Source organism: Homarus americanus, unplaced genomic scaffold, assembly GCF_018991925.1.
Source record: "Homarus americanus isolate GMGI-L3 unplaced genomic scaffold, GMGI_Hamer_2.0 scaffold36970, whole genome shotgun sequence".
NCBI classification, from domain to species: Eukaryota; Metazoa; Arthropoda; class Malacostraca; order Decapoda; family Nephropidae; genus Homarus; species Homarus americanus.
In genome coordinates this window covers 2,331,848-2,346,898 of record NW_024740094.1, presented here as the reverse complement: position 1 = coordinate 2,346,898, position 15,051 = coordinate 2,331,848, and the positions used below count along the sequence as shown (strand labels likewise).

The 15,051-nt window shown below is 40.2% G+C and overlaps 1 protein-coding gene across 23 annotated transcripts in view; it reads left to right on the top strand.

Annotated features, from left to right (window-relative positions):
* The window catches only part of LOC121875141, a 317,156-nt gene that overhangs the window by 190,446 nt on the left and 111,659 nt on the right, over positions 1-15,051 (top strand). For all 23 annotated transcript variants that reach the window (XM_042379530.1, XM_042379534.1, XM_042379529.1 and 20 more), the window contains one exon: positions 13,783-13,894. In XM_042379530.1, coding sequence (XP_042235464.1) covers positions 13,783-13,894 — 112 coding nt within the window. The remainder of the gene's footprint in view (positions 1-13,782; positions 13,895-15,051) is intronic.

The following is a 15,051-nucleotide window of genomic DNA, read 5'->3' as shown; positions in this document are numbered from 1 at the left end:
TACTCAACTGTCCTCTTAACACACCTCCTGCCGCCGTTGTGTTGACAGAGAGGTCATGTGTTTGTGTTGTGGATCACTCCGGTGTTTTATGGTGACTCAGAGAGGGAACTTTTAGTGATGTAAATAAAGGAAAACGAAAAACCTAACCTAACCTAAATCTAACTTAATGTTAACCTAACGTCACCTAACCTAACTTAATCTAACATAATGATATCCTAACATAACCTAACCTAACCTAACGTCACCTCACCTCACCTAACATAATGATACCCTAACCTTACCTAACCTAACCTAACCACCCAGATAACGTTAAGGTGTTTAGTCATCAGGTAAAATAAGTTACTTTACAATATCTAAAGTTATAAAAGTATATATATATTTTGAGGTGTGCCCAGACTTATTTAACTTAAACATAATATATTAATAACACGTTTCATCATTTAAGCCTCGTTAATACGCTAATTACTGCATACTTAGTTATTTATTGATATTCTAATTATTTGTTCTAATGAGGTCAGGTGAAGTCAGGTCATGTTATTTACTGAAGCTTTTTCCGGGTTAAGTATTGAAGGTAAAAAGGGCGCAGGGAACTAATTAAGTTGGGAGGTGCGTTTGTGTTACCTGAGGAGACTTGTTGTTCATTAACTCTGTGAGGGGGCAGGTAATATTATTGATAATCTATAGAAATAATAATAATAATAACAATAATAATAAAAGTAAGAATAACAAAAATAATAATAATAAATTTTAATACTATCATACACAAGATGTATTACAGTCAATTTATACACTACATAACTCTCAGTATACACAGGTGGCCAATCAGATTACTACACTGACTGTTTAGAGCCAATCAGGCGTGACGTACGGGTGACTGGGAAGTTGGCCAATCACATTACAGGTGGGAATGTATCAACCAATCACACACCGGATCTTATTAAACTACGTGGAACACCTTGTCGACGATAGCCAATCAGATTCGTACCAAGATAGACTTGCCCAGCCAATCACGTGGTATTAGCTAGGAGTGTTTGCGTGTATATGTCTGTCTGTCTGTCTTAATCTGTCTTTATTTGTTTCTTTTATCTGTTTTTCTCTGTCTCCTTGCTTGCCTGTCTCAATACTATAAATTTGTTTACCTATAAGTCTGTCTGTCTGTAAATATGAGCTGTTTATAATTAAAAAAACTCTCCATCTTTTATCATATGAATGTACAGTATGTATGTATGTATGTATGTATGTATGTATGTATGTATGTATGTATGTATGTATGTATGTATGTATGTATTTGTTTATGTATGTGTGTTATGTCATGACTAATTACCTATGTTGTGTAAGGTGCCAGAGGGAACACCTGTTGGACTTACCTGGTCGTGTTGTGTTATGTTTATCATTTAACATTTGAGAGAGTAGTGAGAGAGAGATGATCTTAAGCTAACCTAACCCTAACCTGACCTTAACCTAACCTAACCTAACCTAACCCTAACCTAACCTAACCCTAACCTGACCCTAACCTAACCCTAACCTAACCTAACCCTAACCTAACCCTAACCTAACCCTAACCTAACCTAACCTAATCCTAACCTAACCTTAACCTAACCTAACCTAACCTAACCCAACCGTAACCCAACCTAACCCCTAACCCAACCCCAACCTGACCCCAACCTAACCCAACCTAACCCAACTCAACCCCAACTCAACCTAACCCTAACCTGACCCTAACCTGACCCTAACCTAACCTAACCCTAACCTAACCCTAACCTAACCTAACCTAACCCTAACCTGACCCTAACCTAACCCTAACCTAACCCTAACCTGACCCTAACTTAACCTAACCTGAGGGGAAACGCTTGCAAGAATGAAAACAAATGGTGGTGATTTATTTTCTGAATTTCCCCTCGTGGTGATGTATATTTGTGACCCCTCCCCTTACTCTCCCTCACCCCTTGTCTCCCCTCCCATCACCTCTTCCCTTTCCTTTACTCCTTCTCTCCTCTCCTCCCATTTCCCCTCTCCTCCCTCTTTCCTCCCTCTCCTCTCCTCCCTCCCTCCTCCTCCTCCTCCTCCCTCCTCTCCTCTCTCCCTCCTCTCCTCCCCTCTCCTCTCCTCTCCTCCTCGTATATATGTGGATAACATTTGAAAGGATTCAGCTGAGAGGGACTGTGAGAGGGAGTGATATGGGGCCATTTCTTCCTATAATGGGAGGATTATATTTTCATGGGGTGTAATCTCTCTCCTTCCTTCCCCTTCTATCTTCCCTTCCTCTCTCCCTCTTCTTCCCTCTTCCTCTTTTTCATCTTCTCCCTCTTCCTTCCTTCCCCCTCTTCCTCTTAATCAGGTACCACAATGCAATTTCAGATGCAAATGTAGTAATCAAGTCTCAATCGACCAGGATCTCATTATTAACAATTATTCGACAGCTAGAGGAGAAAATACGCCAAATTATTTCACCCCATACGCCAAAATTAGTCTCAACCTCGCCAAAATTTGTCTCAATCTCGCCAAAATTAGTCAACCTCGCCAAAATTAATCCCAACCTCGCCAAAATTAGTCTCAACCTCGCCAAAATTAATCCCAACCTCGCCAAAATTAGTCTCAACCTCGCCAAAATTAGTCTCAACCTCGCCAAAATTAATCCCAAACTCGCCAAATTAATCTTACCTGTACATATTACTAATTATTAAAGTGGGTGTCTTACCTGTGTCCTATTAATAGTGGAGCGATAATGATGGTGGTGATGATGGTGGTGGTGATGATGGTGGTGATGATGGTGGTGATGATGGTGGTGATGGTGGTGGTGATGATGATGATGATGATGTTGGTGATGGTGGTGGTGGTGATGATGGTGGTGGCAGTGGTAGTGGTGGTAATAATAATAATAATAATAATAATAATAATAATAATAATAATATTAATGATAATAATAATAATAATAATAATAATAATAATAATAATAATAATAATATTAATGATAATAATAATAATAGTGTTTCATTTTATTGCTATTTATTTTAATGTTGATGATGATAACGCTAATTACCATATCCACGCTAATGAGCTTACTAGTCGATCAGGCAGTTGGTGTGTGTGTTAATTTGTTTTTGTTGACCTTTATTGTCCAGTGATAATGATGATGACAATGATTATGATGATGATGATGATGATGATGATGATGATGATGATGATGACGACGATGATGATGATGATTACGATGATGATAATGACGTGTGGTATTTATATCGATGGTTATTGAACGTTGATACATAAACTACAACCCCAGAGAGAGTGGCACCTGGCACTAGGGAGGGGGTGGTGCCATCATCAGTGCGTCAACAAAGTGAAAGCTCTGTGTGGAGCTCTGAGGGAGGGAGAGAATTCCAGGCATGGTCTCCTTTCTCTCCTCCCTTCCTCCTCACCCTCTCTCACCCTTCCTCCCTCCTCACAATCCCTCTACCCCTCCTCCCTCACCACCCCCCCCTCTTTACCTCCTCGGGGATTTCCTGTATATAGTGTAGGCCTCTCTTCTGTCTCTCTCTGTCTCTCTCTCTCTCTCTCTCTGTCTCTCTCTCTCTCTCTCTCTCTCTCTCTCACTGGGGAATGTCGAGTGAGGGAGTGACAGAGAATTGGGACACCATTTGTAGATTATGTGCGGTGAGACAAAGGAGGTGAGGAAGTGAGAGACATTAGTGAGAGGGAGAGAAGACCTGAGTGGTGCTTGGAAGTGAAGGAAGGAGAGGGAGACGGCAACAAGAAAGACGTAGAAAGAGAGAGAGAGAGAATGAGAGACACAAAAGAACAGAAAGTGAAATGAAGTGAGACAGATCTTTCCTTTTTTTTTCAGGTTTTTCCGTTCCCCTCCCTCCTTCCTTCCCTCCTTACCTCCCTCCTTCCTTCCCTCCCTGTCTCCCTCCCTCCTTCGTTATCTCCCACCCTGTCTGCCTGCCTGTCTGTCTCTGTCATAACACTAGAAGCAAAAGAAAGAGAAGCCGTAATTGTCTTCCTTAGGAGAAAACTTTTTTATTGAGAGAGAGAGAGAGAGAGAGAGAGGAGAGAGAGAGAGAGGACATGTACCCTCTCTCAACCATCCTCATAACTCTAGTGTGTGTGTGTGTGTGTGTGTGTGTGTGTGTGTGTGTGTGTGTGTGTGTGTGTGTGTGTGTGTGTGTGTGTGTGTGTGTGTGTGTGTGTGTGTGCGGTCGGGAGTTGAGGGATTTTTTTTTTCACCAGGAAGGAACAGGGATTTGGTAATTAAATTTTGGTGTCCCCAGTCAGTTTATGTTTGTGGAAAAGTCGATCTCTCTTTTGTTTTTCTTGTTTTAATGTAAGATATATTGGGGGGCTTTTGTTTTGGTTGGGATATTGGCTTTTTTTTAATACGTTGTGTTTGTAAAAAGATAATGTTTTTTGTTTTTGTTTTTTTAAGAATTATTATTATTTTTTTGTTTTTTTACGTAAGAAATATTTGGGATTTTCGTTCGTAAAAGAATTGGTTGTTTTTGTAGTGATGTGTTTGTATTAAATCCCGTTTTTGTGTAAGAAATACCAATAAAAGAAGAAAGGAACTGGAAGATACCATTGAGAATTTTTGAACAAGAGAAAGAAAGAAAAAAAATACTGTAAATGCTTAAGAATTTTTCATGTGAAATAGAAAGAAGAATTGTAAGAAATATTTATAAACTAAAAAGGATTTAATTTTTGTCAAGAATTTATTGATAAACTAAAATAAAGGGAATTATTTGTACAGAAAACCGTCAATATATGGATACCAAAACACATAGAGAATAACGAAGGTAAATAGAGAGAAATGAAAGATTAAATACGACCTGGAAGAGACTTGTTGATACTGAAGGCTTGTGTACACGGCCGTATGTAAACAGTAAGAGGAATATACCTGCACCTGGAAATAAAGTGAGAGATGGAAATAATCTTGAGGGAGATATGTACGTAGTGTGATACTTATGGCGATAGACTGAGAGATGGAGGGAGATTGAGAGATAGTGAGAGAGAGAGAGAGAGAGAGAGGCAGATAATACTGGGGGAATTGAGATAAATGACAATAGAGGGAAATTTGACAGACAGACACAGTGAAAATTGACAACGGAACACGGAAGTAACTCTTAATCGGGGTTATGAAAGCTTACTCTTAATTACTTCCCGCCGTAACTAAAAGTCCTGTCAGTTTATTTTTTATTTACTTATTATTTTTCCATTCTTCAAATTATTTAGTTTTTTTTATATCTTATTTACTGATGTTTATCGTGTGTGTATTTTTCATTTGTGTTTTAATTATATTTGACTTTGATCGTGTTTTTATTATTATTATTATTATTATTATTATTATTATTATTATTATTATTATTATTATTATTATTATTAATATTATTATTATTGTTGTTATTGTTATTACTGTTGTTGTTGTATTATTTTTTATTAATGTTGTAGTGTTTGTTGTTGTTATTATTGTTGTCGTTGTTGTGTTTGTTATTATTGTTGTTGTTGTTGTCATAACTAGTCGTGTTTTTAGTGCTTTGAAGGTTGGGTCTCGTTAACTCACTACGTTGTTATGACGTTTGAACTCATATTGTTGACAAGGTGAAAAGTTTCTGACTTCCTGGATTACTGTATGTGTGTGTGTGTGTGTGTGTGTGTGTGTGTGTGTGTGTGTGTGTGTGTGTGTGTGTGTGTGTGTGTGTGTGTGTGTGTGTGTGTGTGTGTGTGTGTGTGTGTGTGTGTGTGTGTGTGTGTGTGTGTGTGTGCGTGTGTGTTCCACTATAGTAAAAATAAGTCGTATATAACGTGAAAAAAATATTCCATATCTAACGTAGCAGAAATAAAACATAGTTGCCTTATATTCACTAACAAACAACCTTTACCTTATAAAAAATAAAAGAAATAAGACTTTTGTTTATGAGAAATACCATCAGTCGCGAACAGGAAACAAAAGACAAAAATAGAATAGTTCCCCTCTCAGTATTCACAATAATACTTTTTTTACGTTCGTTTTCACATTCGGGATAAACTATAGAACAAATAACAAAATAACAATCCATGTTATCAATTACGACTGAAAAAGGATTTTAAAAAAACCCATTAAAATCGTATCTTCCAAATTAAAAACAATTACAAAAATAAAATATATCTTATATATTTCCATTCACATAATAATAATGCTTTAATAAAAAAAATATATTTCTCGAGATTAACAAAAGACGTCAAATAAATAACGGGTCAGGTATTAAAAAGAAATGAAGATCGCGTCACGTTAGAAAACACTTAATATAAAAGTATCACATCACCTATGGTAAGATCAGGCGAAAACTGCCGGTACTGTATAAAGCGGCTGGTGGCTCGGAAACGCTAGGCGGTGAATAAGATTTAATTTTCCGCGTCAGATTAACGAAGACAAAACAAATAACCGACTTAAATATAAAAATAATTGGATTGTTAGTTTTTCGTATAATTACAGGAATCACAATAGAATTATGAGAAGGTTTTGAGTTAAGAGATATGACAGGAAAAATAACAAATTCGCATCGTTATAAACACCCAAAAGAATATAAAAGACAGGATATAAGGATCAGGCAAAACCAAAGAAAATCGTGACGAAATACGATTAAGAGTACCAAGAAAAAGAACAAAATCGCATCGTCGGTGATTCCCTCCAAAATTATAGGGATGGGAATAGGATTAAGAGACTCGTGTATAGGGTCAAGGAGATGGGGTGGTTTTCGAATCAATTTGCAGAGAGAGAGAGAGAGAGAGAAATAGAGAGAGAGAGAGAGAGAGAGAGAGAGAGAGAGAGAGAGAGAGAGGGATGGTTATGGAGAAGTAACTTTATTTACAGATATAAATAAATGAATGAAGATTGGATCGCCCTAGACTCCCCCTCAGAGATAATGTTATCAAAATAGGATGAAGTGGTGGCTGGAATAGCGGGCGAGGAGGGAAGAACAAATGAAAACCGAATCCCCATATATTTTCCCTCCCAAAATAAGAGGTTTCGAATACGATAAAGAGGATTACAGTAGAATAAAAAAATATTGCCATAACTATCCACTCAAAATATACGGTTCAGAGTAGGATTAAGAGAGAAGAAAAAAATAGCATCGCTGTAATTCCTCCCCCCCAAAAAATATAAGATTCAGAATTGGATTAAGGGGATTTAGACAAAGTCGCATCTCTGTAGATTCTTCCTACCTCATCCTCCACCCCCCAAAAAATATAGAGTTCGCAATAGGATTACCAAGACTTAACTAAACAAGGTCGCATCGCTATAAATTCCCACCAAAAACAGGGTTCGGAATAGGATGAGGAACAGGGCGGACAAAGACTTAAGAAAGCTCAGAAGAAAATAAAAGCAAAATCGCATCGCCATTAATTCCCTTCCAAAATATAAAGTTCTGAATAGGATTAAGACCAGGTGAAGGGGGGAGGGAAAGGGGTTAAGGAAGGGGGGAGGGACAAATAGGGAAGGTAAAGGGGGCGGTCTTGTTAGAATCCAATTGCAGAGAGAGAGAGAGAGACAGGTGGAACACAAACACGGGACCTTAATGCGATTCCGAGGAGCCATTAAAGTGTTCCCGATTGTGTTGTTGCAATTGTCTCGATACTCGATAACGCCTCAGATTGTTGTTGTTAATGGTACCTAATACGTGAGTTTGTTTTTGTTTTGATTTTTTTGTCGTATTTTGTCTTTTTTGTTCGAATGATTTTTTGTAATTTCGAGTTTTCTGTTTTGTTGTGTTTTTTTTCTTATCGTTATATTTTAATTCTGTTTTATTTGTTGTGGTTTTGGTCTATTTTCATCTTTTCCTTAATTTTATTTTTATATTGGTATTTTATTTTTGTTTTAGTTTATTATTATTTTTTACTTATTTATTATTTTAGTTTATTATTTTATTCTTAGTTATTTCTTATCACTGTTATTGTTGTTGTTTCATTAGTTTTTGTTACTTTTTGATTCGATTTAATTTGTTTAGGCCTTTTAAATTGTTTTCCTTGTTCGGGAATTTGTTGTGTATGTGTGAACGTAATTGTGTATGTCTGTATATTTGAGTATTGATGCGTGTGTGTATGTGTGAGTGGTGGTTAAAGTTGTATGCGCCTCGATGTATGTATGTTCCGTATGTATGTGTGTTGTATATATATATGTAGAAGAGAGAGAGAGAGAGAGAGAGAGAGAGAGAGAGAGAGAGAGAGAGAGAGAGCGTTCCCATAACAACGGATTATGGTAGGTATAAAAGTCGTTCTCACTTCACTCTCACTTCACTCTCACTTAACGTTCACTTCATTCTCACCTCGTCCACTGCTGTCACCTTTATTATGGTCTTATAGGTGCATTTGAATTATCATGCTCCCTGACGCTCTCAAATTATCAGAGGGTTTAATTATCTTGCTCCCAGACACATTCACACACAGGAGGATAAACACACACACTCACTCCGGTCGTTGAGTGTCTCACCGTTGACGTCACAATGTTTTCTTAGCTGAAGTTGTCCTGTGTAATGGTCTCTCTCTCTCTCTCTCTCTCTCTCTCTCTCTCTCTCTCTCTCTCTCTCTCTGTATCACCCTCACCGCCCAGTGAAAATAAATGTGTTGTCCTAATGAGTCTGTCTACAAGATATATCAGGCTACACCTAGGAGAGAGAGAGAGAGAGAGAGAGAGAGAGAGAGAGAGAGAGAGAGAGAGAGAGAGAGAGAGAGAGAGAGAGAGAGAGAGAATGGTAGACGGAACAGAGACATATAAAATGACAGATTGACTAGAAAAGAGACAGGAGGACAGACAGATAGACAGACAGACAGAAAGAGAGAATGCTAGACAGACAGCTACAGCTTAATAACATCATGTAGAAAGTTTTTACCTGAAGTGGCTATCGAACCTTTGAGAAGAATACTGAAGGAGTGTTTGTCCTTCCTTCCTTCCTTCCTTCCTTCCTTCCTTCCTTCCCTCATTTTCTCATCTATCTCTCTTCCTTTCTCTCTCTCTTCCTTCTTCCTTCTTCCTTCCTCTTACACGGTCTTCCCTTCTGCTTTTTTCTTATTTCCACATCTTCTCTTCCCTCCCCCATCCTCATCCTCACTTTTTGTATCTCTCCTCCCTCCTCTCTACCTCACCTCCTCCTCCTCTCTACCTCCCCTCCTCCTCCTCCTCTCTACCTCACCTCCTCCTCCTCCCTCTCTACCTCACCTCCCTCCCTCTCTACCTCACCTCCTCCTCCTCTCTACCCTCACCTCCTCCTCCTCCTCTACCTCTCCTCCTCTACCTCTCCTCCTCCTCCTCTTCTCTTACGCTCATTTGAAAATTTCCTTTGCCTGTCATGTGTGGCCGCGAGTGAAGAGCTTAGAGAATTTTATTGTCACTGTTGGAAGACCTGGTATTGTTGTTGTTTGCTGCTGCTGACGGTATTGTTGTTGTTTACGTGTTGTTTACTGCTGTTGACGGTATTGTTTACAGGGTGTTGTGTGCTGCTGTTGACGGTATTGTTGTTGTTTACGTGTTGTTTACTGCTGTTGACGGTATTGTTTACAGGGTGTTGTGTGTGCTGTTGACGGTATTGTTTACATGGTGTTGTGTGCTGCTGTTGACGGCCGGTATTGACGTTTTCTATTATTGGTAATGATTGGCTCAGGAGGTGAAGCCTCTCTCTAAGGCCCTGGTTGTGGGTTTTCCTGGAGCTGGTTGTTGTAGCAGCTGATGGTTGTTGTAGCGAGTGTAGTGTTCTTGTAACTATCTACCCTTAAGCGGCTGGATGTCCCGTCAACTTCATCTTTTATTAACAAGTTTCTTCAGGCTCCGGTTGTTCCCTGACCTGACTTATTAAACGATATGTCCACCAGTCTGTCCGGGCTCAAAGCTCAGAAGCCTTTTATTGTAGTAACGTGTAGTAAAAGTAGCTGCTGTTCCAAGTTCTGATAATCCTTGGAATTATTTTACTAGGACCTGGTATTTCAAGACCTGGTATTTCAAGACCTGGTATTTCAAGACCTGGGTTACACAGAGGCAGCCACCACCACCTGGCCAGCCGCACAGTAGGTCACAGTGCCTCGTGTCCGGGTTAAAGACACAGTCGTTCATAGTTTTTACGTCAGTTTGTGGTGCATGAAAGACCATGTTAGACTCGTACCACGGCCATGTTCTCAACACTTTTCAGCTCATTCTCCACCTCTCCTGACTTGACGATGAACTTTCCGTTTGGTTCTGTCTTCAAGAGCAGCTTAACGCAGCAAGGGACTCAACTCTTCATGTTTGATGTTGTTTATCTCGTCAAACCTAACCTAACCTTACCTAACCTAACCTAACCTAACCTAACCTAACCTAACCTAACATGACCTAAACTGACCTGAGGGCTACAGTCGTTGTGTTTCTGTTTACATTCAGCCATCAAACTGTAACCTGATCCCCAATTTACTGATAAAGGCGATATTACACGGGTATGCCTCCCTCACCTCACCTCTGTGGCCCCTGAGAGAGAGAGAGAGAGAGAGAGAGAGAGAGAGAGAGAGAGAGAGAGAGAGAGAGAGAGAGAGAGAGAGAGAGATGTGACCTGAGGAAGATGAAAGTCTCTATTGATTTCCGGGTCAAAGGTCAGGCAGGGCTGTGTGTGGTGGTCAGAGTCATGGCTTAATATGGCTTTTTCACAGGTCCTTTATATTCAAGGAGAGGGAATATTTCTTATGAATATTGAGGTCAGAGGTCAGAGGTCAGAAGTTAAAGCCGAAGAGGTCATGGAGGAATTTTGCTGTTATTTTCTTATATTAACTTAGAGAGAGAGAGAGAGAGAGAGAGAGAGAGAGAGAGAGAGAGAGAGAGAGAGATACTTGTGTAGATGATGAGAAGAGAAAAAGAAAAATCCAGTTCACTTAAGAATCAAATCCATGTAAATTTTATGCCAACAGCCAGACTGAGTAATGTGAGGAAGAACTACACTTGAAGAGGTTACAGAACTCGGGAGGAGAGACCGCCATGTACAGTGTTAATATAATGATAAAAAAAAAGTATTGCTGAATTAGGAGCCTTTGTGGTGCTGTTGTCACTGAATCTAGTATGTTAATTTACCCCCAACATGATTAATGATACATGAAGTGACTGTGTGTGTGTGTGTGTGTGTGTGTGTGTGTGTGTGTGTGTGTGTTGTGTGGCACAGAGTTGGCGGGTGGCTGCGCGTGCGTGCATGCGTAAATATGAGTTGATGGCTGGAGGAATGCCTTGATGTGAGTTAAGAGATGTATGAGTTAACGTACATCCTGTCCATTAAGTGTGTGTGTGTGTGTGTGTGTGTGTGTGTGTGTGTGTGTGTGTGTGTGTGTGTAAGACTTAAATCAATAATACAATAATTAACACATCCAGTATTCTCTTGTGTTGATGTGTGTGTGTGTTTGAGTAATGTTCACTAATTTTGTCTTGTACTGAAGCACCCGGCGTCTGAATCACTGAAGCACACGGCGTCTGAATCACTGAAACACACGGCGTCTGAATCATTGAAGCACCCGGCGTCTGAATCATTGAAGCACCCGGTGTCTGAATAACTGAAGCACCCGGCGTCTGAATCACTTGTGTGGTGTTGACGAATTGTTTCCTTGGCTGAAGATAATGTGTTTTAAAGCCGCTACCTCCTCCAGAAAATCTTTGGGAGGGATTCTGAGCAACACGAGACGTTTTCTTTGGTGGAATTTCACTGAGAGAACACGAGATATATGGAGCATTACGAATTCACTAAAGGTTTCCGAAGTTCATCATCGTATTTCAATTAACACTCAAGCGGTTCTGGCAGCTTCAAGTAGCATCAGTATCAATGAAGTCATCTCAGTAATATCAAGTTTATTCTAAAAGTACCAGCAGTTTCCAGTATATGATGCACCTGGAAGCAGAGAGACGATTCCGGTATCTCCATTGAATTTCCAGCAGCACAAAGAGCAATTCCGGTGTATTGACAGTACTCCTGATAGCATTAAGACATTCTCGGGGCATCTCCTTGCAGTTTCCAATAACACAAAAGACTTTTACAATATCCACGTGACATTCCTATAGAGAAGTCCTTCCAGTATCATTGAAGTTCCTGGAAACACGGAGGAGCTTCCAGTATCCATATAACATTCCTATTAGAAACGTCTGTGCAGTATCATTGAAATTCTTTGCAAACACAAAGGCTTTTCCACTACCCACTTAGGACCCGTGTCAGAAAAGTCCTGCCAGTATCATTAAAACCCTCTGGAAACAAAGGTATTTATAATATCCACAGACAACTGCTTCCAGGTTCCAGTACCAATGATACGTAATGGACACATAGCGGCGTTTCCAGTACTTGAGTCAACCAAGATGGCCTACTAGTCTGAAATATTTCGAGTATAAACAGAACGTTATGAAATATTGCACTTAACACCAAAGCTTTCCCAAGTTTTAAGCTTGGGCTTAAAGACCGGCTCCAAGACGTTTCTCCGTACAGTAAAACATTTCCACTCGCGTCATGATACTTACCTCCCAGTAAGGATGTTTCCTGGTGTATGTAAGGCACTTGCTGTTGGATCATGGTATATCCTGTTGCATTAACCTGTTTCCTGGTTCACCATGATGCTTCCAGTAACATCAGGGGGTTTCCAGTATGTCTGTGGAGTTTCCGATTACATAAAGATGGATGTAAGTCGCTTCATGGAGTTTCCAGTAGCACCATAGAGATTCCAGTATCACTTACGGTGTTCTCAACAACATCATCATGATATCCAATAGCACTAAGTCGTTTCCAATAGCACTAAGGCTTCCTCAGGATTCCCGTGGAATTCCCAATAGCACTTTGGCATTTTCAGTTACCCCAGGCAATATAGTTTTTTCTCCAAGTGGGTCAAGATCTTTTCAATAACACCAAGATCTTTACAATAACACCGAGATCATTTCAATAACACCAATATCTTTACAATAACACCGAGATCATTTCAATAACACCCCTATACTTTCCAGGAGGATCGAGAGGGCTTCCAGTAGGCCTTCACTTTTCGCCTCAGGGTTGAGCTTGGTGTGCCCTCGCTGACTTATAAGTAACGCTGTTTCTTTGGTATTATTACTACAGCTTTAGGCTGTCTCCAAGATGCAAATGCCGAGCTTTACTTTTCTCCTCAGGGTGAGAAAAAAAGAAAAAGTCTATTGTTGGCATTTCTGTGGTAGGTGGACGGACACCGCTCATACCTCTGTTGTGTTCGTCCGTCTAATGCGACTCTTGACTTGAGAGTTCTTGTGTAAAATCAGAGGAGGATTGTATTATTATTATTATTATTATTATTATTATTATTATTATTATTATTATTATTATTATTATTATTATTATTATTATTATTATTGGCTGCGCTAAAGTGAGTCCAGTATTCGTCTTTCTTGACATGACAGATTATTTTTTGTTTTTGTTGTCCTGTGTTTTGATCAACCTAGTGACCGCCATTTTTGTCCCCAGTCTGATGGAAGTATTTGTGTGTGTGGGGGGGGGGGGATCTTGTTTTGAAGGCCTCCATCATGCTACCAACGCCTACTGTAGTGATGAGGTAAACATTGGAAGCTGGTTAGTCAGTTCTGTGTTGTATATTGGAGCTGTTATGTGATTTTAAAGTTGATATTTTTTGTCATTATTGATACATTGGAGACTACTTTTGACTATTAACTAAGTGTGACTACTGGAGACTACGTGTGACTATCGGAGATTACGTATGACTATTGGAGACTACGTGTGACTATTGGAGACTACGTGTGACTATTGAGTGATAATATCTAACGTGTCCATGTTATCTTATCATCCTCAGAGCGGGAAGTCAGGGGGGTACTACATGACCCACTCCTACCCCCCAGGAGCACCGCAGCCCAACGCCGGGGTGGCGCCCATACCCAGGGGACCAAGACCTCCCTACCCCGCAGGTGAGTTACTCCTTTACTTTATACCTGTTATCTATGTGTTGGGGAGTCTTGGTGATAGTGGTGATGCTGTTGGTGGTGGTGTGGTGATGCTGGTGTACTGATGGTGTTGGTGAGAGAATGGTGGTGTTGGTGAACTGGTGTTGCTGGTTATAGTGTGGTGGTGATGCTGTTGGTGGTGGTGTGGTGATGCTGGTGTACTGATGGTGTTAGTGAGAGAATGGTGGTGTTGGTGAACTGGTGTTGCTGGTGATAGTGTGGTGGTGATGATTGTGTGGTGGTGATGATTGTGTGGTGGTGATGTGTTGCAGGCTTGGGTTTAAAAACAGACTTGTGCACTGAAATGCAAATGCTTAAAATAAATCAAATGTAACTTCAAATGTTATCAGACACAGCCAGACGCCCCGTGAGGTGTGAGCCGGGGTGTGAGCCGAGGTGTGAGCCGGGGTGTGAGCCGAGGTGTGAGCCGAGGTAATCACTCCTCTCAACCGCCGCCGCTATAGGACCGGGTCAGTCTGGTGGCCGCTGACCTTGTGAGGTGTTACCATGACGAGTGGAGCAGATTTGGAATTTGGGATTGTATATTTAAATGCAAATACAAACACAAGTACAGACCAGATGACATTTCTGTATGCAAATGTATTTGAATTTGAACCCAAATGAGGCGTGGTGGTGTTAGTGTGGTGATGGTGGTGTTGGTGTGATGGTGATAGAGTTTGTGGCATGATAGTGGTGTTGATGCAGTGGTGGTAGTCTTAGTGGGGTGGTGATGCCCGTATGGTGTTGCTGTAGTGGTGATAATGTTAATTTTCGGTTGATGTTAGTGTGATGAAGATGATAGTGTGGTGATGATGGTGGTGACTTAGTAATGATGGTGACATGGTGGTGGTAGTATGGTGATGATGAGGTATGATGGTGATAGTGACTTGGTAGTGATAGTGAGGTATGGTGAATGTATGGTGACGATGGTGTCTTGTTATCTCCTAAAACTATCTGGCTCTTTATTTTAAACATATCTGGCTCTAGTTTAAGGATCTGGCTCTGTTGTAAGGATATCTGGCTCTAGTTTAAGGATCTGGTTCTAGTATAAGGATATTTGACTCTAGTATAAGGCTATCTGGCTCTAGTATAAGGATATATGGCTCTAGTATAAGGCTACC